The sequence below is a fragment of the Emydura macquarii genome, unplaced genomic scaffold (assembly GCF_026122565.2).
Source record: "Emydura macquarii macquarii isolate MOO-44397 ecotype Brisbane River unplaced genomic scaffold, CSIRO-AGI_Emac_v2 contig_2452, whole genome shotgun sequence".
NCBI lineage: Eukaryota > Metazoa > Chordata > Testudines > Chelidae > Emydura > Emydura macquarii.
The window spans coordinates 3,921,597-3,943,385 of NW_027132589.1; the positions used below are offsets into that span (position 1 = coordinate 3,921,597).

General features: G+C 42.3%; 1 protein-coding gene across 2 annotated transcripts in view; it reads left to right on the forward strand.

Moving 5' to 3' along the window:
• The first annotated feature begins 18,952 nt into the window (after window positions 1-18,952).
• Window positions 18,953-21,789, forward strand: part of LY86 (lymphocyte antigen 86) — a 31,272-nt gene continuing 28,435 nt past the window's right edge. The window contains exons 1-2 of one of the 2 annotated variants that reach the window (XM_067562630.1): window positions 18,953-19,066; window positions 19,977-20,041. In XM_067562630.1, the coding sequence (XP_067418731.1) occupies window positions 19,035-19,066; window positions 19,977-20,041 (97 nt within the window). In that variant the 5' untranslated portion in view covers window positions 18,953-19,034. Of the gene's footprint in view, window positions 19,067-19,910; window positions 20,042-21,789 lie in introns of those variants that run through there. The other variant, XM_067562629.1, reaches the window with a different exon arrangement.

A 21,789-nucleotide genomic window follows, 5' to 3' on the forward strand; every position in this document is an offset into this window, starting at 1 on the left:
CTACTGGATTCCTTTGGCTTGACTCCTTTTTGAGTGGAGAACTACTAAGGCCTAGTCTATACAAAAAAGCTAGGTCAACCCAGCTATGTTTAATAGAGTGTGAAAAATCCACACCACTGAGCAGCAGTTAACCACTGGAGTAGACAGGTCTAGACTGACAGAAAAATTCTTCCATTGACCGAGGTACCACCTCTGAAGGAGGTGGATTACCTATGCCAATAAGAGAACCCCTTCTGTCAGCATAGGTAGCATTACACTGAAGCGCTATAGTAATGCAGCTGCAGTACTGAGTCTCTGCTGCTGTAGCATTTCAAGTATAGACAAGCCCTAAGTAATGGTGTCTGCTAAGCCCACCCACCTGTAGTGTCAAAATGAAATGTTCCTCATAATAAATAGTATGGTCCTAGATAATATCATCCACCCTCTCCTTTCTTTTATTTGATCAAGTGTTGACATTTAAATCATCATTAGGCATCCAAGTTTACACTCTGAGATAAATAGGACAGTTCACACTTCTCAGAACTATTGTTTCAGGCTCTGTACAAACTCAAGCAGACATTAATGAACTATATTCACTCCACCATCTGCTGTGTTGACTTCACCTAGCTACATCAGGATAAAAACTGCCTACACCTTATCTCCAATAGGATTTCACAGCAAGAGAAGTAACTTCCATTAGCTATCTCAATGTAAAAATACATCTTTTTGGTAGTGAAGAGAGACACATGGCAGATCTACACTAGAAGTTTACATCAGTGCAGCTGTGTCACTGTAGCAAATCTGGTGAAGACGCTGTAAACCAATGGGCTCTCCCATCGGCTTGCTAACTCCACATCCATGAGAGGTGGTAGCTATGTCAGCAGAAAAGCTCTCCTGATGACATAGTGCTGTCTATAAGAGCACTTAGGTTGGTATAACTTTGTCGCTCAGGGGTGTGGATTATTGACACCCTTGAATGACATAGTTATACCGAAGTCATTTTGTAGTGAAGGCCAGGGCTTAGTCTTAGAGTCCAGCATTATCTCTCTCTGATGTGCACATAGATGTATGAATAAAATCGGAACTGAGACTAGACCTTAGAAAGGAGAATGTCTGTTTTATCCAGCTGATTTAAAGAGACTGCTCCCTTGAGTGGTGCTTACTCAAAGGATATATAGCTAGACTCAACCATGGAAGAAAGTGAAAATAAAAGGCTTTCCTACGTTTAAAAAAAGATTTCCTTTCTCCCAACGCCTGTAATTAGTACATCTGATGAGAGAAGCAGCAAGGAAACAGTTTCAGGTTGAACGCATCACTTACTGACTCATTGCCATGAAGCTATGCTTCAACAGAATTCCCGGTGAACAGCTATGAAATATTCATCAGCTTATATTTGTAAATGGCTCAGCAACATACTGACTAAATGACCTCCGATGAAGCATCCGCATTAAAATGGAATAGCAGCCAGCTGAAACAAGGAAGCTACAAACTATACATGTTTTGTCAGCATGGACAAGCAGCAAACACAAACAGAAGGGAATTTAGTTAGAATCATCACATTGACAGTGAGAAACAAATGAGGAGTGAGCCTGTTTATTTCAGAGACTCACTGGGAGTGCTGCCTACAGCCGATATGAATATGGCTACCTGGACTAAGTGTGTTCACTCATGTCCAGGTTTTATTCTCAGCCTTCCCTCATCATCAGAAAATTAACACAGCAGGGAAGGAGCATTCGTTATTCCATTCTCCTCTCTACACATTCATAGGCTGATCTTATTAACATCGATGGGTGACAGACACACTTCATGCATGTTGAGACCACAGATCAGTGACTTCCTAATATACGGTGTGAGCTTGTGAGATGATGAATGCAGTCGGCTCTCACCGCAGTTAATAGGAATCAGGGTGGCTCAGCCCCTTGCAGTATGTGCTTAGCTCTTTGCAGGATCAGAGCCATAGCTTGCATTTCTTCCCTTTGCATTTTGGAAGCTCACTCTTCTTCTACATGCTCCTTGGACAGATCAGACCCATAACTAGATTGGACATCTGCCTATGCACCTCTGACCATGCACTGGTTAAGTCTGAAAGAACAGTGCTATAGGGGGGTGCTTAGGGATGTTGGTTGTGAGAAAATGGATTTTACACTGACATTGTTCATCATCAACTGATCTTAATGCACACTGATAAATTTGGGAGTTGGGGGGGAGAGCATGGATCTTCTATCCCCCTTTAAGTTCCCATCAGTATTCAGGATGTGAGATTTCCAAGGAGATTTCCAGCTTTGCACTGCATCGCTAGTGACAGTTAGTGCTTGTACTAGAAAGCTCCACATTGGAAATTGTGAGGAGAATGCAAGATAAATTAGGAAAACCTGCCAAGTGGTCTCAATACTCCACAATACGTAGAAGCATCAAGGCTTGGCTTCCTCCTTGTCTTTTTCTAGGTACTTTCTCAAAATCAAACTTTAAATAACCTTCGATTGCTTGCCCCAGCTTTTGCAGAAAGGTGAGACATTATAGCCCGAGCCAGACTGGAGACACAGACCTTCTTTTTTTAAATTAAATGTGTTCTGTTAGGGAAGATTTACATTCAGGTCAATAATTCTGCATTGTAGCAGGATATACTGTATAGCACCATTCAGAATTTAAACTAACAGTACCACCTAGTGGTTGATATAGAAATAGCTTTTCTTCAGAATTTTTTTTTTTTACACTAGTAACAAACAGCTTTATACGTTTATATTTAATGTTACTGTACATTTCAGCCCAATCAGCAATATACCACCCACTTTGGCAGTGGGAATGCCCGGGGGGGGAGGGGGAGGGGGGGGAGGAAAGTAATCTGAACAGACTTCCGATATTGATCCCAATCCAAGCCTCTGCAAACTTTGCTGGTGTTTGTAATCTAGGATTTAAGAATGAGGGGCCTGGGAGACTGACACGTCTCTAAAAATCTAGGAGGCATTGCTGGAGTGTATCTTTCAATGTTTATTTAAGGAGGTGGGAGGAGGAGAGGGACACCACATTCCAGCACAACTAGGTGTCATTTGACTAATGACAGACTTTGAAATGACTTGACTCCTTTTAGACTCCCAGTTACCCTCTCTTGATGTCTACAGATTTGGTTAACGGAACACATGACTGTTCCCACAGTGCAGTTGTGATCCATTAGTAGACATAGTCCCCCATACGTTTCCAATGTGCTTGATTGTAATATGTACAGTAGATACTGAGGCAGCAGTGTCCCATAGTAAGAGCGAGGAATGGGGATTTGGGAAGATGGTGGTTCTATTCCTGGCTTTATGACCTTGGCCATGTGTTATGGGGTGTATATACCCCATCCAGGCCCAGCAACCAAGGAGCTAATGCAGGTACTTTTGGCCAAGGCTGATTGGCAGTCTCACAGCAGCTGGGGGAGTAAAAGAGCTGGGAAGCAGAAGGGTGGGGTGAATGCCAGAGGAGCAAGCAGGATGGAGAAGGAAACTCCTGCCAATAAGCTTCTGAGAAGATGCTCAGAGACAGCATGCTGAGAAGGGATGACCAGACCAAAAGGCTGAAAAGCCTACAGAAACCAGAGGAAGCAGGAAGAAGCTCAGGGCACAGCAGGAATTGTTGAGTCCTGATTCTGCCTGGCTGGCTTAAGGGCCCTGGGATGGAACCCAGAGGAGTGGGTGGGCTTAGGTTCCCTTGCCAATCCTTGAAGGACTTAAGAACTGAGGGGGTTTACAGGCCTCCTGGACACCAGGACCAGCTGACTTCACCACGAATAAGGAGAAAACCCATAAACCGCAGCTGAACTCGGGCAAGGGGAACTGACTGACCGCCCTGCCAGACCAAGTGAACTCTGGTGCAACACTGACCCAAAGGGGTGCTTTTACATCAGCATACTGTCACCACCTTGGTGCCTGAGTTTTCTCTTCTAAAAATGATTAAAACTGAGATCCTTGTATAAAAGGCAATGAAGAAGTGCAAAGTATTGTTTTACTTATTCTAAAATTACTCCTGTAGTACTGCACTATTTGATATTGTTGGTGGGCTGTTCCATGATAATTATACTTGGTCACAGTTAACATCAGGCCTTGTCTACACTTAAAATTTAAGTTGACATAGCTACAGAGCTCAGGGGTGTGAAAAATCCAGATCACACAGCACTGTAGCTATGCCAACCTAACCCTCAGTGTAGATGCAACTAGACTGACAGAGGACTGCTTCCATTTACCTCACTACTGTCACTTGGGGAGATGGAGTTCTTACAGCAATGAAAAACCCTTCCTTCAATGTAGACTGCATCTAGATTACAGGGTTATGCCAGCGTAACTATGGCACATAGCAGCACTGCCACTATAATTCCCATGGTGTAGACACAGCAGCTGATCTCCTTATAAAGGATTTCAAAGATATTGAAAGAGGACCTTTAAAGAATATCTTCCATACAAGGGAATCATAAGTTAGACATTTTTTAAAAGCTTATCTCATGCCACAAGTTGTAAAATCTAGTAAGAAAAAAAAACCTTTTATTGTGTTCACTAGCAAAAAAAAATGTTGTGATAAACTTCTGTGAAAAATGCAGATTCAAGTTGACTGAAGCAAGCTGCGAATTTGTGTCGATTTTGTCAAACTGTTTTGGTTAAAAAAAAAAAAACATTTTAAAGATGAAATGTTTCATTCCGAAATTTTTTAAACAAAATATTTCAGTTTTTCAATTCAAAATGACATTTTTTTTTAATTCACTTCAATTTTATACAAAAACATTTTTTTAAATGTAAAAATCCTACAAATGAAATGAAATGTTTCATTTGGGGTTGAACAAAACATTTTTTTCAACCTGAAACAAAAAAATTTTTTTTTTTAAACTTTTTGGTTAGCTGAAAAATTTTAAAAACAATTGTTTCAGTTTGACCCAAAACTAAACTTTTTTTTTCTTCTTCAAATTTTTCAGTACTGCAAGCAAACTGAAAAATCAGTTATTCTCACAGCTTTAATAAATGTAAGGGAAAACTACTTTGCAGATATTTATTTTGGTTTTGGGTTTTTTTCACTCAGATGTATTACAAGATACCTAGGCTCAAAGTGTCACCCTTGGATGTCCAAAATCAGATGCCTAAATATGATTTTGGCCTGTTCTTCCAAGGTGCTGAGCACTGGTAACCCCACCTGAGAATCAGGCATTACATATAAAGTGTTGATTTAGGTGTCAACCTTTAGAGCTTCAATTTTTAAAATATGTGGCTTAGGTTGAAAGCCCCATGTTTCTAGTTATTATAGTCCAACCAGGCATTTTCTGTACAAAATACATCATCCAGTCACCTTAATAGAAAGTTAAAGCAGTATGGATTGTTAGCAGCAGCATCTCAAAGTCTCTATCTTCCATAATAATAATAATAAAAAAATACCTCCCATATGTGCTCAACATAATATAATGACCGAGTACTCAACATAAAGGAGAAGACTGGAAAGAAAGAGAGGGTAAGATGACGTTATATTTTTCACCATGGTACCAATATTTAACTAGGATTACCACTGATCATCCACTGCATGAAATATAACTCAGGGTACGTCTACACGTAGAGTGGAGGGTGTCATTTCCAGCTTGCGTAGACATACAAACACTAGCTTTGAGTGAGCTAGCACTCTAAAAACAGAAGTGTAGCTACAACGGCACAGGCAGTGGGATAGGCTAGCCATCCCAAGTACAGCCCTGCCCAGGCCTCTAGGTACATACCTGGGGCAGCTCGCCCCACCACTGGAATGGCTACGCTTCAATTTTTAGCACGTTAGCTTGATCAAAGCTAGCATGCATGCGTCTGTCTACCCAAGATAGAAATTACACCTCCAGCTCGAAGTGTAGACATATCGTTAGCTGCACTCGTCTGCATCTCACCAACTGTTGCTAATGATGTAAGATAAGGTCATAGCATACATGGAAATGTGAGTTATTCCTCTATTAACACATTTCTGATCCATTAGATAGTACCCAGAAGAAGTGAAGTCTTTACAGGAGAGCTGGGACACAGGAGACTAAGATAAAGGAATATCTTCACACACACACACACACATCTTAATTCTCATCTCTCCCATGCAACTCTGCTACCCTTGATTTCCTTTTTATATGAATAGAGAAAAGGTAGCGGTAATAAAAGTCAACAGCTTGCAGCAGCACTGGCTTGAGTGACCAGACATTTAGCCACTGAGGAAGCTACCTCTATGCAATGCATAGCAATCCCGGCCTGCAACACCTTCTAGATTATTCTGGGCATGGGTTTCCATTGAGCAGAGACTGCCAGTCGGGCAAGAGGTTTTGGTAGATTTGTGGGTATATCAATAGAGACTCAGAAGAAGCCTGCTAAAGTCCTTTTCTCTTGTGACCTGAACTAGGCTTTGAATATAGGACTCCAGAGGTGGAACGCTAGAGGAACACATGGAATTTGGAGCCTAAGGGCTTGTTACATGACACCACTGTGTGAACTAGAGGGGTGTGAGTTGTACAGCACTGTAACGTGTTGTGCTCTACGGGTATATCTGAACTGCAATTACACCGCACTGCCCATGCAAGCTGACTTGGGTTTGCGGGGTTTGGGCTAAGGGACTGTTTAACTGCGGTGTAAACATTCAGGTGGGGGCTGCAGCCCGAACTCTGGGACCCTCCCACCTCACTGGATCCTACAGCCCAGGCTCCAGCCCAATCTCAAATGTAGAACAGGCGCCTCTCACAAGGCAGAAGCCCCAAGATACCCCCTCTCCCTGCAGGGCAGAAGCCCCAAGCCCCAGCAGACGTGCCCCAGCTCTCAAACTTCTGAAGATTGCTGTATGCAGCTTGGAGGGTCAGTAAGTTTGGCCACCCCTGGTCTAGAATATCTGGGACCTCTCCCAAGAGTATTCTCAGCAACTCCTTTAAGGGAGGCAGTCAAATGCTGTTACCCAGCCAGTACCGAAGAAACCATTGCTCAACAGAACCAATCTAGCTTCTCATTCCTGAGCAAGCTAACCGAAAAGCTCAGTTCCACCTAGGCACTGCCAGTGTTCTGGATGCCATCCAACCAATCTTCAAGCCAGGACCTGGGACAGAGATGGTGCTGGTAGCACTCATTAAATTATTTGTATTACTGTAGTGCCTAGGAGATCTAGTCCTGGACCAGTACCCCACTATGCTAGGTGCTGTACAAACACAGAAAAAAAAAAGACGGTCCCTGCCCCCAGATGCTTACAATCTAAGTATAAATGATCCCTCAGTCATGGACAAGGATCATAGATAAATGCTCCTATTTCTGGACCTCTGCAGCATTTAATACAGCAGACCATGGAACTCTGCTGTCCAGCCTCTGAGACATGGCAGGGATTACAGTCACAGCAACATGATTTCAGTTATTCCTTCTGGTGCATTAAGAAAGTCATGATGGGCTTCTCCACCTCCACGTCCCTCTCCTGTGGAATCCCACAGAAATCCATCCTCCCTCTCATCCTGTTTAACATCTGCATATAACTACAAGGGGGATTATACTGATGGCAATTTAGTCCAAGCTGCCACACACAGATGACATTTATCTCTATGTCACCTTTACATCAGATACAAAGAGCACCACCTCCCAGCTACATAAGTGACTGGTTGAGATAACCAACTGGATGAAGAACTCACCAACCAGATAAAGAACTGATAACCAACTGGATAAAGGCTAATTCTGAATCCTGCAAAGACTGAGGTGGTGCTGGTGGGGTGACAATCTACCACAAACAATTTAGCCACAGTAGTCCTCACATTCATGACATCTTCTAGCCTGATTATTGTATTTCCTTGTACCTGCACGGGAAATTGCTTGCCTTAAAGAAACAGTTGGTTCAGCACACCACCGCACAAACCCCTGAGAGCACATCACTCTAGCGTTCTATTCTCTTTGCTGCTTTCCTGGTGAAGACCAGGTCAAACTCACTGATCCTCATTTCTGAAGCCCATCATGAGACGGACCAAAATTAACACAGGATCACTTCACTGTGAGTGTTCATGACCTACCTTAACAGCTGCATAACTACTGGAAGAATGGACCTGTCAGCATCAAGCATGAAACTCCTTTGCACAGGAGACACAGCTTTCCTGGTGAGTGGCTGACAAATCTGGAACTCGCTCCTGGCAAACCTGAGTCTTCAGGGCAAGATGCAAAACCCATGTTAAAGCTAGCCTTCCTACACCACCACCACACAAAAATCAAAACAAAACCAGTTTCAGGCCCCACTGACTGGAAGGGAGAAAGGAATATAACTTTGGGAAGCACTCAGATACCAGGGAGAAGGGGGCAGCGGGGCATGAATAACCAAGATTGATAAAGTACTGCATCTCTGTCTAATCTAATCTCTAGCTCTGAGCTGGAAAGATGTGCCCAAGGTTAAGCCACCTATTCTGACTGCCCATTATGAGAGAAAATCTTCTTTAAAACTGCAGTCCTGACGATGTGATCAGTAGATACATCCCCTCTTCTCTGCTTACACACCCTTCAGGATCTGATCTGGATATGGATAGAGACTTCTTTAATATTTTTAACGAAATAACTATTACTGGGAATTGTGTGATTATGGGATACTTTAATTTTCCAGCTATAGATTGGAGGACAAGTGCTACTAATGATGGTAGGGCCCAGACATTGCTGGATGTGATATCTGACAGATTTCTTCACCAGATGGTCATCAAACCAGCAAGAGGTGATGCCATTTTAGATTTAGTACTGGTAAGTATCAAGGAACTCTAGAAGAACTGGCTGTAGAGGACAACCTTGGTTCGAGTGATCATGCGCTACTTCAGCTTAAACTAAATGGAAGGATAAACAAAAATAGGTCTGCAGCTAGGGTCCTTGATTGCAAAATGGCAAACTTAAAAAAATTAAGGGAATTAGTTAGGGGAATGGACTAGACTGAAGAACTCAAGGATCTGAACATGGAGGAATCTTGGAATTACTTTAAGTCAAAGTTGCAGAAACTATCTGAAGCCTGCATCCCAAGCAAAAGGAAAAAAATCACAGAGAAGGGTTACAAACCAAACTGGGTGAGCAAATATCTCAAAAAGGTTACTAAGAGGAAGCAGAAAGCCTACAAGGGATGGTAAATGGGATGCATCAGCAAGTAAAACAACCTCTTGGAGGTCAGAAAAAGTAGGGATAAAGTGAGAACTGCCAAGAGCCAAGCAGACTTGGACCTTGCAAAGGAAACTAAAACCAATAATAAAAGTTTCTATAGACATATAAATAAAAAGAAAACAAGGAAAGAAGAACTGGGACTGCTAAACACTGAGGATGGGGTGGAGTTTAAAGATAATTTAAACATGGCCCAACACCTAAATGAATTCCTTGTCTCAAGTTTTTATTAAGGATAATGAGGATCTTTGGTGTTGTGGCCAGGTGGCTAATGGAAATGGGGATATGGAAGTAAAAATTATCACATCCACGGTGGAAGTCAAACTCAAACAGCTTCATGGGACCAAATCTGGGGGCTCAGATAACCTCCATCTAAGAATATTAAAGGAATTGGCACATGAAATTGCAAGACCCATAACAAGGATTTTTATTGAATCTGTAAATTTTGGAGTTGTACCCCATGACTGGAGAATTGCTAATATAATAACTACTATTAAGAAAAGGAAAAAAAAGTGATCCAGTGAACTAAAGACCTGTTAGTTTGACCTCAGTTCTATGCAAGGTCTTGGAAGAAACCGTGACAAAGAAAGTGGTTAAGAACATAGACAAACAGTAATTGGGATAAAATACAACATGGTTTTACAAAAGGTAGATCATGCCAAACCAACCTGATTTCTTTCTTTGAGAAGATAACTGATTTTTCAGAGGAAATGCAGTACATCTAATCTACCTGGATTTCAGTAAGGGATCTGATACATTTCCATATGGGAAATTATTAGTGAAATTGGAGAAGATGAGGATTAATATGAGAATTGAGAAGTGGATAAGGAACTGGTTAAAGGGAAGACTACAATGGGTCATACTGCAGGGTGAACTATCAGGCTGAAGGGACGTTATTAGTGGAGGTCCAAAGGGATCAGTCTTGGGCCCAATCTTAAGTAACATTTTCATTAATGACCTTGGCATTAAAAGTGGGAGTGGCTAATAAAATTTGCATATTACACAAAATTGGGAGGTATTGCCAATACTGAGGAGGAACAGAATATCATATAAGAAGACCCGGAGGCCCTTGAAAACTGGAGTAATAGAAATTAGATGAAATTTAATAGTTCAAAGTGCAAGGTCATGCACTTAGGGACTAATAAGAATTTTTGCTACAAGCTGGGGATATATCAGTTGGAAGTGACAAAGGAGGAGGAAGACCTGGGTGTATTGACTGATCACAGGATGACTATGAGCCACCAAGATGATGGGACCATGAAAAAGGCTAATACAAATCCTAGAATGCATCAGGCAAGGTATTTCCAGTAGAGACAGGGAAGTGTTAGTACCATTACACAAGGCGCTGGTCAGACTTCATCTGGAATACTGTGTGCAGTTCTGGTCTCCCAAGTTTAAGAAAGATGAATTCAAACTAGTGCAAAAGAAGAATGGATGATCAGAGGAGTGGAAAACCCATCTTACAAAAGAAGACTCAAGGAGTTTAGCCTGTTTAGCCTAACCAAACAAAGTCTGAGGGGAGATATGATTGCTCTGTATAAATACATCAGAGCGATAAATACCAGGGAAGGAGAGCAGTTATTTAAGTTAAGCAACAATGTCGTCACAAGTACAAATGGATAAAAACTGGCCATCAACAAGTTTAGGCTTGAAATTAGACAAAGGTTACTAACCATCAGAGGAGTGAAGTTCTGGAATAGCCTTCCAAGGGGTGCAGTGGGGGCAAAAAACCTAACTGGCTTCAAGTCTGAGCTTGATATGTTTATGGAAGGGATGGTGTGATGGGACTGCCTACATGGCAGATGGCCCATCTGTGACTGCTAGTGGCAAATATCCCCAGCAGCTGGAAATGGGATACTAGATGGGGAGGGCTCTGAGTTATTACAGAGAATTCTTTCCCAGGTGTCTGGCTAGTGAGTCTTGCCCACATGCTCAGGGTCCATCTGATCACCATACTTGCGGTTGGGAAGGAATTTTTCCACAAGTCAGATTGGCGGAATTTCTGGGGGTTTTTTGTCTTCCTCTGCAGCATGCAGCACAGGCCACTTGCAGGTTTAAACTAGAATAAATAGTGGATTCTCTGTAACTTGAAGTCTTCAAATCATGATTAGAGGCCCTCAGTAATTGAGCCAGAGGTTATGGGTCTATTATAGGAGAAGGTGGGTGAGATCCTGTGGCCTGGTGATATGCAGGAGGTCAGACTAGATGATCATAATGGTCCCTTCTGGCCTTAAAATCTATGAGTCTGCCATTATGCTACAATAACTTTTTTTAAGATTCTGGATTCTCCATTCTGCCTGTGTGGAAGTGGAGTGGATGCTATTTAACCATTTAAACATACTCCTCCCTCCCATTATTGGGTGGCAATCACTTCACTTCAGTTGCAGAAGGCCATAACAATGGGACACAGCAGAGGACTTTTTGGATCCTGCTGTTCCAGAGTGGAGAAGTGCCCAGAAGATCATGGCAGAGGGGATTTAATAAGTAAAGTGGATTTATCTACCCACGAAATGCCATAGCAGAGGCGAGCACTACACCATAACAGCCTCAGAGATGGAACAGGCGTGTTGACTGTGCATTAAAATCCTGAAAGGGAGCATCCAACAATTCCCCACCATGCAGGTGTATAGAAAGTAGGCCTAGGCAGGCCCATTAGAGACAAGGAGTATCACTCACAGACAAAGAGACTGGATGCTGGAGGGAGCAGCAAGCATAAGACTTTCAAATTCCCCCTCACCTGTAATGACATGCTGCTGGGTGGGGAAGAGAAACTACCACCATTTGGGAGCTGGGGGTAGAAGAGGAGAAGTTCAAAAGCCATTTAGGACAGTTTTCCCCACTTGTGGCTGCTTATCCAAGCCAAACCCAAACCTTGCAAGGGTCCCCTCCAATAACTGTGTGACTGATTGGATAGAATTTCATGCTATTATACTTTGGGTATGGTCTGATCTGCAGTCATGGGTATGAGTGCAGCTTGTGTAAACATCCTTGAGCAAGCTTTAAGAACTGACATTCTTCACATCAGAAAACTAGTAGGGCACTATTGACCCTGCTCCGTTTCTGTCAGAATGTCTCAGGAAGACATTAAAGGTATTAAAGGTATTAAAGAGATACCAGTATGCTTGTCTATGTATTTCTTAGGCAGTGAGTGTTGCTGACTTTACTCCATGGAGGCAGCCATTTTCCTTGGAAGATACAGGAAGTTCAATTAGTTAAAATGGAGAGAGGCTCCCATTGATTTCATCTGGAGAAGCAGCAGACAACAAAGAAACACAAACCTATAAGCCTTAATTCATTTGTCACTGCTGTGGGAAGCTGTCATTTCTTACAGTCTAAGCAGTATTGATTCACATTGATCCCAAGTTGCACATCATTGCTGCAATATTGGCAAACTAATATAGTCCACCTGGTAGGGTGAATGGGTTTTAACAAAGCCATTGATCCACTGTGTTTTTTACTCCAATACCAGTTTAAACATAGCGGGTGGCCAAACAGCTGCACGAGCTTGTGAGCACAGTCATGAAGGAGTTGCAGAAGAAACCGACTCCCGACATCATAAGGCCCACAGAGTGTGTTGTAAGACAGAGGCTGTTTTCTTAACTAATTAAAGATTGCTCACCAGAGAAATTTCACACCATATTGCCACCACCATCATGCACAGCAAATCAAACCACAGAGTGTTGGAAGGAGCAATGCAACCACAGTAGAAGATCTGACTAATATTGTAATGATGCCTTCCAGTGGTTAAGAGTGCACCAGAAAGGCCAGTGAAATCTTTCTCACAGGGATACAAAATTCAGAACAGGCGAATGCTTTCTTCTGTTTGCACCATCAGCTGTAAGCTGTTGCTCTCAGTTTTAGGAGATCTTGGCTGCCTGCATGACTCCCAGGTCAAAATTTCGTTCTGGCCTTGAGTCTGTAAATCTTTCCATTGTGAGCAACCAGTGCTGACCACAGGGGAGCACAAGTACATTTCTGCATTTGGTATAGTCTCTGCACTGAGCAATAGTAAGTCTCAATTTCCCTGCCTGCCCGCCTGTTCTTTTACTCACAAGGGTACAAGGTAGAAGGGGTGAGATACCAGCAAAGAATGGATGTGTCCGATTTGAACAGATGACACTATTTCAAAATGGTACCCTCTTAACATCTCAGTTCCTTGAACATATAAGTCATCTCTGCTCATTTTAGTCACATCACAAACCTTGTGCTCCAAGTGCAAGCAGCACTTTTTTGTCCTTGTCTTCTCTTACCCGAACACATGCCCATGTAAAAAAACAAACTAAACCAAAACACTACCCTGAACACACAATTCTCATCCTGGGCAGAGGATGAGAGAGAGAACAAACCAACACGAGAGATGTCAGTCATGTCTCTTAATTAGCTACTGGAAGATGCTCCAGATTACAGTAATGAGTGATGGTAGAAGAATCTATGTAGAATAAAGTAGTGACAAGTGTAAGTTTACTACTTTTTACTCCTGTTAGTAGTGTTGGCTCTGCAGGACTCTCAGTGGGAAATCAAGGGTACGTCTACACTGCAGCTGGGGATGTGAACAACAACTTGTGTAGGTGTCCCCCCATGCTAGTATACTCTAGTTAGCTCATTAAAAATAGAAGTGAAGACACGGTGGAGCTGGCTTCAGCCCCATCTGCACAAGCCCACATAAACTCCTGGGTACATACTTGCTTGATTGATTAGACACAGTTTATAGAAGTCTGGGGGAGGCTGTTCATGTTTGAAGGAGCAGTGCACAGTGGAGATGGGATTGGTAAAAAAAACTCTTTGTAGGAGGGTCAGGGTGTCCCTTCCCATCCCAGGATGTTTATTTTTAAAATACTTTTTATTTGGTACAACTGGGTACATTCTAAAGGCACCTACAAATCATCTTCAGATGTAACTTTTAGTGACTGTGACAGGACTTTTAGCATCTGTGACAGGACTGTGTCAGAAAAGGGAGACTTTGCTTTATCTAGAGAGAGAGGGGGGTTATCTTGGCCACACGGTCCCCTGTGCATTGTATGAGTTCCCAGATCCCATCTTCAAGGCCCCACGCTACCCTGACCACATGTAAGTCTCTGGAAGAAGCAGGATGGTTTGTACCAACAAAATCTGTGCTTAATGCTCTGCTTCCCTTAAGTCTGTTGATCCATGAACCGTGAGCTCCTCAGTGAGTATCTGGAAAGTGCCTACTGCATTAAAGCTCTTCCATGAACAAAAATAATTACTGTATATATACCGCTATGGCAATGAATCTTATAATCACAACCCCGAGCAAGGAGACTGAAGAATAAGCCCTCTGATTAGAGCCAGTTGGAAAATGGTGAAATGGTTATTGCTCAGAAAATGCTGATTCGTCATAACCAAAAATTTTCATGGGAATGTATCAATTTTGATGACATTTCATTGGAAAGGTCTCTTAGGCCCAGGACAGAATTTGTAGTCGGAGGCAGAAAGAGACTTTCCTACCCCAGAATAGCTGGCAACTGAGCTGTGAGATACACAGGTTCAACTCCCTCATCTGCCTAATTTGGTGAGTGCCCTGACCACTGAGTTACTGACTATTTTGGGGTCTCTCTCTCTCTACTGCTTCCTTCCACATCTCAGGTAAATGCACTACTCAGTGGGATCTCTCTCTCTCTCTCTAACCAAAAAGTCTCAGTTTCATCTTGATGTGGAATGGGGAATATTTTAAATCTCAAAAATGTCCACAGAATGGGAAACCACTTTTGACAAGTTAGCATTCTGATCTTTTTCGGAACACAAGCGAGAACACAAATGTCTTGAACTAAAGAATGAAATCCAGGACCATAATGTATAGCTTGAGAAGTCAAGGTCATGCTTTAATAGTTTCTATCCCTGACACTCTGCATAATGCAATAACACTAAATATACAGGCTCACGCCCAAGTTTCACCTGTATGCAGTTCTCAGTGGGAACGGAATTTTATTTTGCATGGTTTACACTAATTGTTATAATCAAAATTAACTACAGCTTGTACACGAGTAATTTCAGACACAGCTTCTCTATCACATTCCCTGTGTAATATCTTTTGCTTTAATCAGACATTGCTATTGGGTGTTTCTGATCAATTGTTTGATCAAACCAGACAGATCTATAGCGCCCCCACCCTTGGCCAGTGTACGTGGTCTGCACCTAAGCACAATTGCCTGGATTCTGAACCTGGCCACAGAGCACATACTTTATTATTATACTAGTGCCTAAAGAATGCTAGGCTAGAAGAGGGCCTGAACCACATAATTCAGATCTGGCTATCACTGGCCACATAGGGAACCACAACACACGCGAGTTTTTAAACAAGGACAGTACCAGTTAACTTTCACCCTTACTAGCACATTAACATGACTGTATATCTTAAAGATTCTGTCCACAGGGAACAGGACTGGAAACTTCCTTTAAAGAAAAAAAAGCTGTGATTAGTCCCCCCAAAAATAGGACAAGCAGAGGGTGGCATAACACTAGAGCTTACAGGCCAGCTTTGGCAATTGAAATGTCTTTTTTTTTTTTTTTTTTTTAAAAAGCAATGACATCAAGGTTCAAATCCTGATTTTATTGAAGTCAATGGGAAAACTCCTCTTGACTTCAGTGTGGCCAGGAGTTGCAGGAGTTCACCCCAGGAGTTGCTGAACTGAAGGGCTCCCATTGCTAAGTACTAATAAACGTGTTGCTTGCATTTTTGTTTTCTCAGTCATATGTGTGCTTCATTTTTGTTCCCTCTGCAACTCTACTTAATGGCAGTGTGACAGACAAGACAAAGTGCCACTTTTCTAAGAGCATGTCTCATTAATCTAACACAAATGCCACCTCGCAGGATTTAAAGCACGGAAAATGTGGTCAGCCAGCCTAATATTTTATCAAGCCCAGCAAGTCACAGGGCCAAGTTCCAGGAGCACCAGTTCAGATTGGTGGGGTGCAAGTAATTTTAACCATGATTTCAGGGACTACTTAGACACCTGAAAACTCTAGATTTTTTTTTCCCATGTAATCACCTAGAAATTAGCTGACAGAAGCACTGTACCTAATTCCTGTATAAAGAAAGAAAAAATACAACAAACACCAATTAAAGCCATATTTTCAGTTTATTTGTAAATTTGGAACAATCAGGAGATAATAAAGCAAAATATTCCCCATCTCAAATCTGACTAGGCAGACCATAATGACAATATTGACTTTGGCCACTACAAATGAAATAATTTAAAAAAATTAATGTAGTTGGTAACTACTTATGTGCTTTACTTTCTGCATTTCTCTAAGTGTAGACAATGAAAAAAATCAGTTCTACTACTTTTAATTCATTTCACTTTCAGTGTCCTAGAGAGTGCTCCACTGTTTGGGTTTCAAACACTGCACAGGACTCTTGATCTAAGAACTATTTTCAGTCAGACATGTGGCTTTTTAAAAAAGGTTTTGGAATTTTTTGTACTCTATGGGTTTATAAATTTGTTTAAAAAAAAAAGACATCATAGGTGCTGGAACTAAGAGTGCAGGGGGTGCAACGCCCCTACGCTTGAAGTGGTTTCCATTATAGACCAGGCCAGCACAGTGGCTGCATGATCTCTAGAGTATTCTTCGGCATGGTATTTTTGGAGATCTTTCTAATCCGTCATGAAAGAAATTATCAGATTATGGGCTGTAACTTGATCTTTCACCACTAACATAAATGAGTTGATACTAAACTACAGGGATTAAGATGAACATTTAAAAGTGTGCTAAGAAGGAAAGTAGTATTAGAGAGAAAGTGTGTGCATTAATTAACAAATGAAGGAAGGGATGAAATTAAGGATGGCTCAAAAGTAGCAGAGATACCAAACTTAAAAAAAAAACCTCTTTAAAAAAATCATTATCTAGAGCAGCGGTTCTCAAAGTGGGGGGCAGGCCCCCTCTTGGGGGGAGGCACGAGATGGATCATGGGGGGCACGGAGCAGAGGACAGAGCTGATCCAGCTCCACACTCCCTGGAGATGGAAGCAGCCACCGCCGCCCACCCCCTGCAGTAGCAGCAGCAGCAGCCCCCTGCCACAGCCAGGCACGCTCCCCGCACTGCTGCCGCCACACTTCCCACACTGTAGGCCCTGTTTTTTTTTCCTGAAAGGCGGGTGTTCGGGGGAAGGGGAGGGCATGACTGTTAAGGGAACGCTTCCCACGCTGTAGGCCCTAACAATCGCATCCCCCTTCACCTGAATCTGCCCCTTTCAGGAAAAAAACAGGGCCTACAGCGCAGGATGATCTCCTGTTTTTTTCTGAAAGGGCCCCGCCTTTCAGAAGGGGGAAAGGAGGGCACAATTCAGGGGGAGGGGGCACAATTGTTAGATGAAAGACCATAATAGGGGGGGCTCCATTTTAAAAGTTTGAGACCCACTCATCTAAAGTATAATTAAATGATGGATGTTAGCAGCATGGATCTATAATGAACAATTTTTGTCAGCTAAATCTTACAAATTGTTCAGAGTGTCTTGGGTTATGTGCACTGAAGGTTTTATACAAATAGTTATGATAAATACAAAGGATTAAATTGAAAGGAGATTTCTAGTGTGTTGCTGTAAAGATTTAAGAAAGTAAACACCACTTCAATGACAGTCACTGAAGTACTCAAGTTTGTGAGACTCTGCCCCCCTCAGAAATATTAAAGAGTAAGTACAACAGGAGCTAAGATTACTTACATTTGGAAGAGGACATACAGCACAGCAGACACACAGCTACAAAATGGCTGCTTGAGAGCAGTAGTTGCTTGTATCTGCAATATAAAGGACCAGCAGCTCCTCAGTCGATATTCTGGGAAAAAGATCCTAGAAAAGTGCAACTCTGGGAAAACTGGATAAGATGAGGCATTCAGAGCATTTGTGTGCAACAGCCAATATGGCTCTACCTAGTAACCTGGCCCAAAGCCCATTGTAGGTAAGATTCTCACAGACAAGTGGGATTAAATGGCAGAATAAATGGTCACATTGGGGTACTGCCATTCACTAAAAAATTAGAAAGTTGGGAAAAAATGGGAAAGTTTTAATTGTAATTTAAAGAATATTTGTGATATGACACAGCATATGCTTATTTCTTCACAGCAGGGAAAGATTCGAGGTGGTCATTCTTCATTGCTGCTCTTACAGCCTGAAACTTCCAAAGCTGGGCTGTCTGTGAGGATAATTATCATCTGCATGTGCCTGGGGCAGCCACGCCCTCAAACAGCCCTGGTGTCTACTGGGGTCACAAGAAGCCTGGCTCCTGCCTTTTTAACGTGTCAGCATGTGCAGGTGAGGGGCAGATCATAATAAAATCTGCAGCATCTTCAGACTAAGCACAGAGCTTCCTTCCTCCTACCAGTTGAGCATGTTTGTTTCAGGAATGAAAAAGTGCTGTAAAGGCTCCCAGCCCTGCTATTGGCTCTGCCAGATACACCTCTGCATTCTTATTGGCTGAGTAAAGACTAGGCCAGTGAGGGAAGGGGAGCAAACAGCATCACTCCCCCTGTTATGAAAATGGGGGGCAGGGGGCCTTCTCCTCCCTCCCCTCCCCTTCCCTAAATGGCACCCCTGCCAAGTTCAGCCTTGGTTCAACTCCACCAAATAGATTCACACCTACATGCTCCAGAGCTGAGTTTGGCCTGAAAGTTTTTCCCAGTTATGGTCCAGTCCAAGAAATTTCTGCTGTAGCAACTGAATTTTAAAAGCCAATTGAAAATCTTCATTCTCAAACCCAGCAGAAGATATTTGCTGGAGCTAAAGCAAAGGCAGCCCTTCCTACCTTCCAGTGTACTCCTCGCTGTCTTCAACAGTTGGAGTTTACACATACCATGTTGTATGAAACGATTAGCCTGGATTATAAATTTACATCTTCAGTAGTATACATTTATACAGCCAGTATACATGGAGAAAAAGCCAGAGTTTTGGCTTAAAAGAGAGGCAAAGGAGGAACATTAATTGATGCAATGCCAAGAATAATTAAAGCAGGACTTGAAAGGTGAGTCATCATTGCACACCTGAAATAATTTTTAGCATAGCCAAAAGTAACGGCTTGCTTCCTGAAGCTGTGTTCCTAAGGCTTAGACCGCAGGGCATTCAACTGTACCAAACAACAAAGCTCTGTTCTCTTTAGTAAAGAGAGTCCTTGCTAAAATAAATGTAGTGACAATAAAATTCAGAAAGTGGAGCTTAAGTCTAACTGGAACTTAAACTCAGTGGAGAAGGGTGCCCGTTTAGGGCATATTCTACCTCCAGGCTTCACACAAAGTTAATAACCTTTAATCACCTACAGTAGTACCTTCCTTTGCAAACAGTCTAACTGAAATCAAATTGGCTACTCATACAGTAAGGTACTACTCACTGTGAGTAAGGGTGGGAGAATTTGGCCTACTGTGTTTTGCAGCCTGAAATGCCAAGTTAAACTTGTCTTATACTCTGACTCTTCAAGTGCCCTAACTACAACATGAGAATGGAAGTGGGGAGAAGGAGAGGGAGGGGGAATTAAATAGTTATCTATCTAGTTCAACAAAAGAATTAAGGCTGCCAAGTGGAGCTTTTCCAATGAGTAGGTGTTATTAGATCATTCGTCATTCGCTTAAACAGCACGAAACAGAAAGCAGAAGTCTGAACTTGTGGAACTAACACACTCAGAATTCTGATTAGCCACTTGCTTACATTACGTTGTTTCAAGCTGTGAGCCGGTATTGGATCATTTAATCTTTGTGCAGGCAGTTAATATAGTAACCTCTTACAGTTGTCACAGTCACTGAAGAGAGGAAGTGAAAAACTACACTCCTCGCCTTGGTGACAAGAGAGAGAAATAATTACACAGACCACACCACCATCACCATCATGAAGATATTTAATGCTGCCATTTTCATTTTAGTCCTGTTTTATCCCAATCTCAGCACAGAATGGCCTACGCACACAGTCTGCAAGGAGAACAATTTGGAAATATATTACAAAAGTTGTGGTGAGATCTTTAAAATTCCATTTTATATTTACAATGATAATAAAGTTGTTACTGCTTACTAGGGAAAGTTCAAATTCCAGGTGATGAGTGAAAGGGTTAAGTTTCTGAGCAAGCCATGTTTTTCTAGTTGGAATGAGTTTAGTCTTTCAGTTTTTTGCTTGATAAAAAACCTCCTACTGAGATCAAAGATAACAGGGATAGGAAACAAATATATAAATTCTCCTAAGATTAATAAATAGCTGCCAAAAATGGAGGTAATGTAGCACAAAAGGGTTGTGCAACTGGGATTTTTATCTTGAAGTTAGACAAAACCCTTTAATCTTCATCCTCCCTATCCCTCAGATGAAACAGAGGCAGGCGGCTTTAATTACATGGATCTACTGTTTTCCTAACGTAAGGTTTGGCTGTGGAGTTGCATGTTTTCTGTTCTCCCACTTAGAATGACAAGGGACCCAGTGTGACAGTAGAAAGGAATCATGTTGTCGAAAGATGCCACCATCACGCTTAGCTAGACTGCAGCAGACATGCTCAGCAGAGGCATTTCCCATGGACTGTAGGTTTGTTCTTCAAATCTGTTGAAAAGAAAAGGAGCAAACCACTCTGAAATAACTGAAAATGCATTCACTGAATGGTGCTTCCTTTTTAAGTCAGTTTGCTTTGCTGGCCTTGCGCCTCTTCTGTTGTACTGATCTGCTTTACTACTGGGACAAAGTGAATTAGCTTCACAGACGCCTCATTCATATTACGCACGTGATGAGAAAAGTGATTCATGGCAAATGAGCACCCTAGAGTTTGTTTTTCCAATTCATCCAGACACAAAGGGTTCCCCAGGAGGCTTTTTCTCCCCTGCAGCTCTCATGCAGCTGTGCACATCCATTAAAAATAAAACCAGCAAGGGGCAAGAGGAGTAAATAAATGTTTGTAATAAAATCCTCTACAAGACCATTCCTATGAGAACAAAATCAGGCTTCCCGTATTATAAATGAAGCGACTATATTAGGAAATATTTAATTAGTTATTGGATGGAAGCTTTGCCATTACCTTTATTTTAACAATAATTCCTTGTGTGATTAATTCCCCCATCCCCCTAACATGTCTCCATTAACAAGTGACAGGCTTTACAGAGACAGTGGGCTAAATTTTGAGTTGCTTTAAATCATGACAAGAACCGCTTGCTGCCTGTTATGTCAGTCAATGATTCACCCACCCATCTCAACCGATTAGCCAAAATGTGTTTGTTTTGGAGCATACATCTCAATTGCTGTTTTCCCCCATACACAGATACTTTCATCCAGAATAATTGTTTAGGCTGAGAACTGCGAAAAAGAAAGAACATAATTAAGGTCCCCAAGGGAAAGCCCCATTCCACTGTCACATCAGTGAGAATCAGACATAGCTTTAGAGGGCAGTGGGGTTACAGGTGTAAAACCAACGTGAGAGCTAAGGGTACTTCTACGCTTTGAGCTGGAGGTGTGATTCCCAGCTCCCGGAGATATACCTGCACTAGCTCGACTAAAAATAGTAGCTGCGGTGGCATGGGTTGCAGGAGGAGCTACCCACCCTGAGTACTTGCTTAAGGCCTCAGACAGGTACGTACTCAGAGCGGCTAGGCCGTCCCCCCTCCTCCCGCATGCTCACACCATCATGGCTGCACTCTGGTTTTGGTGAGCTAGCTCAATCAGAGCAAGCGCAGGGATGTCTCCTCAAGCTGGAATTTACACCGCTTTGCCAGATGGAAGTGTAGACGT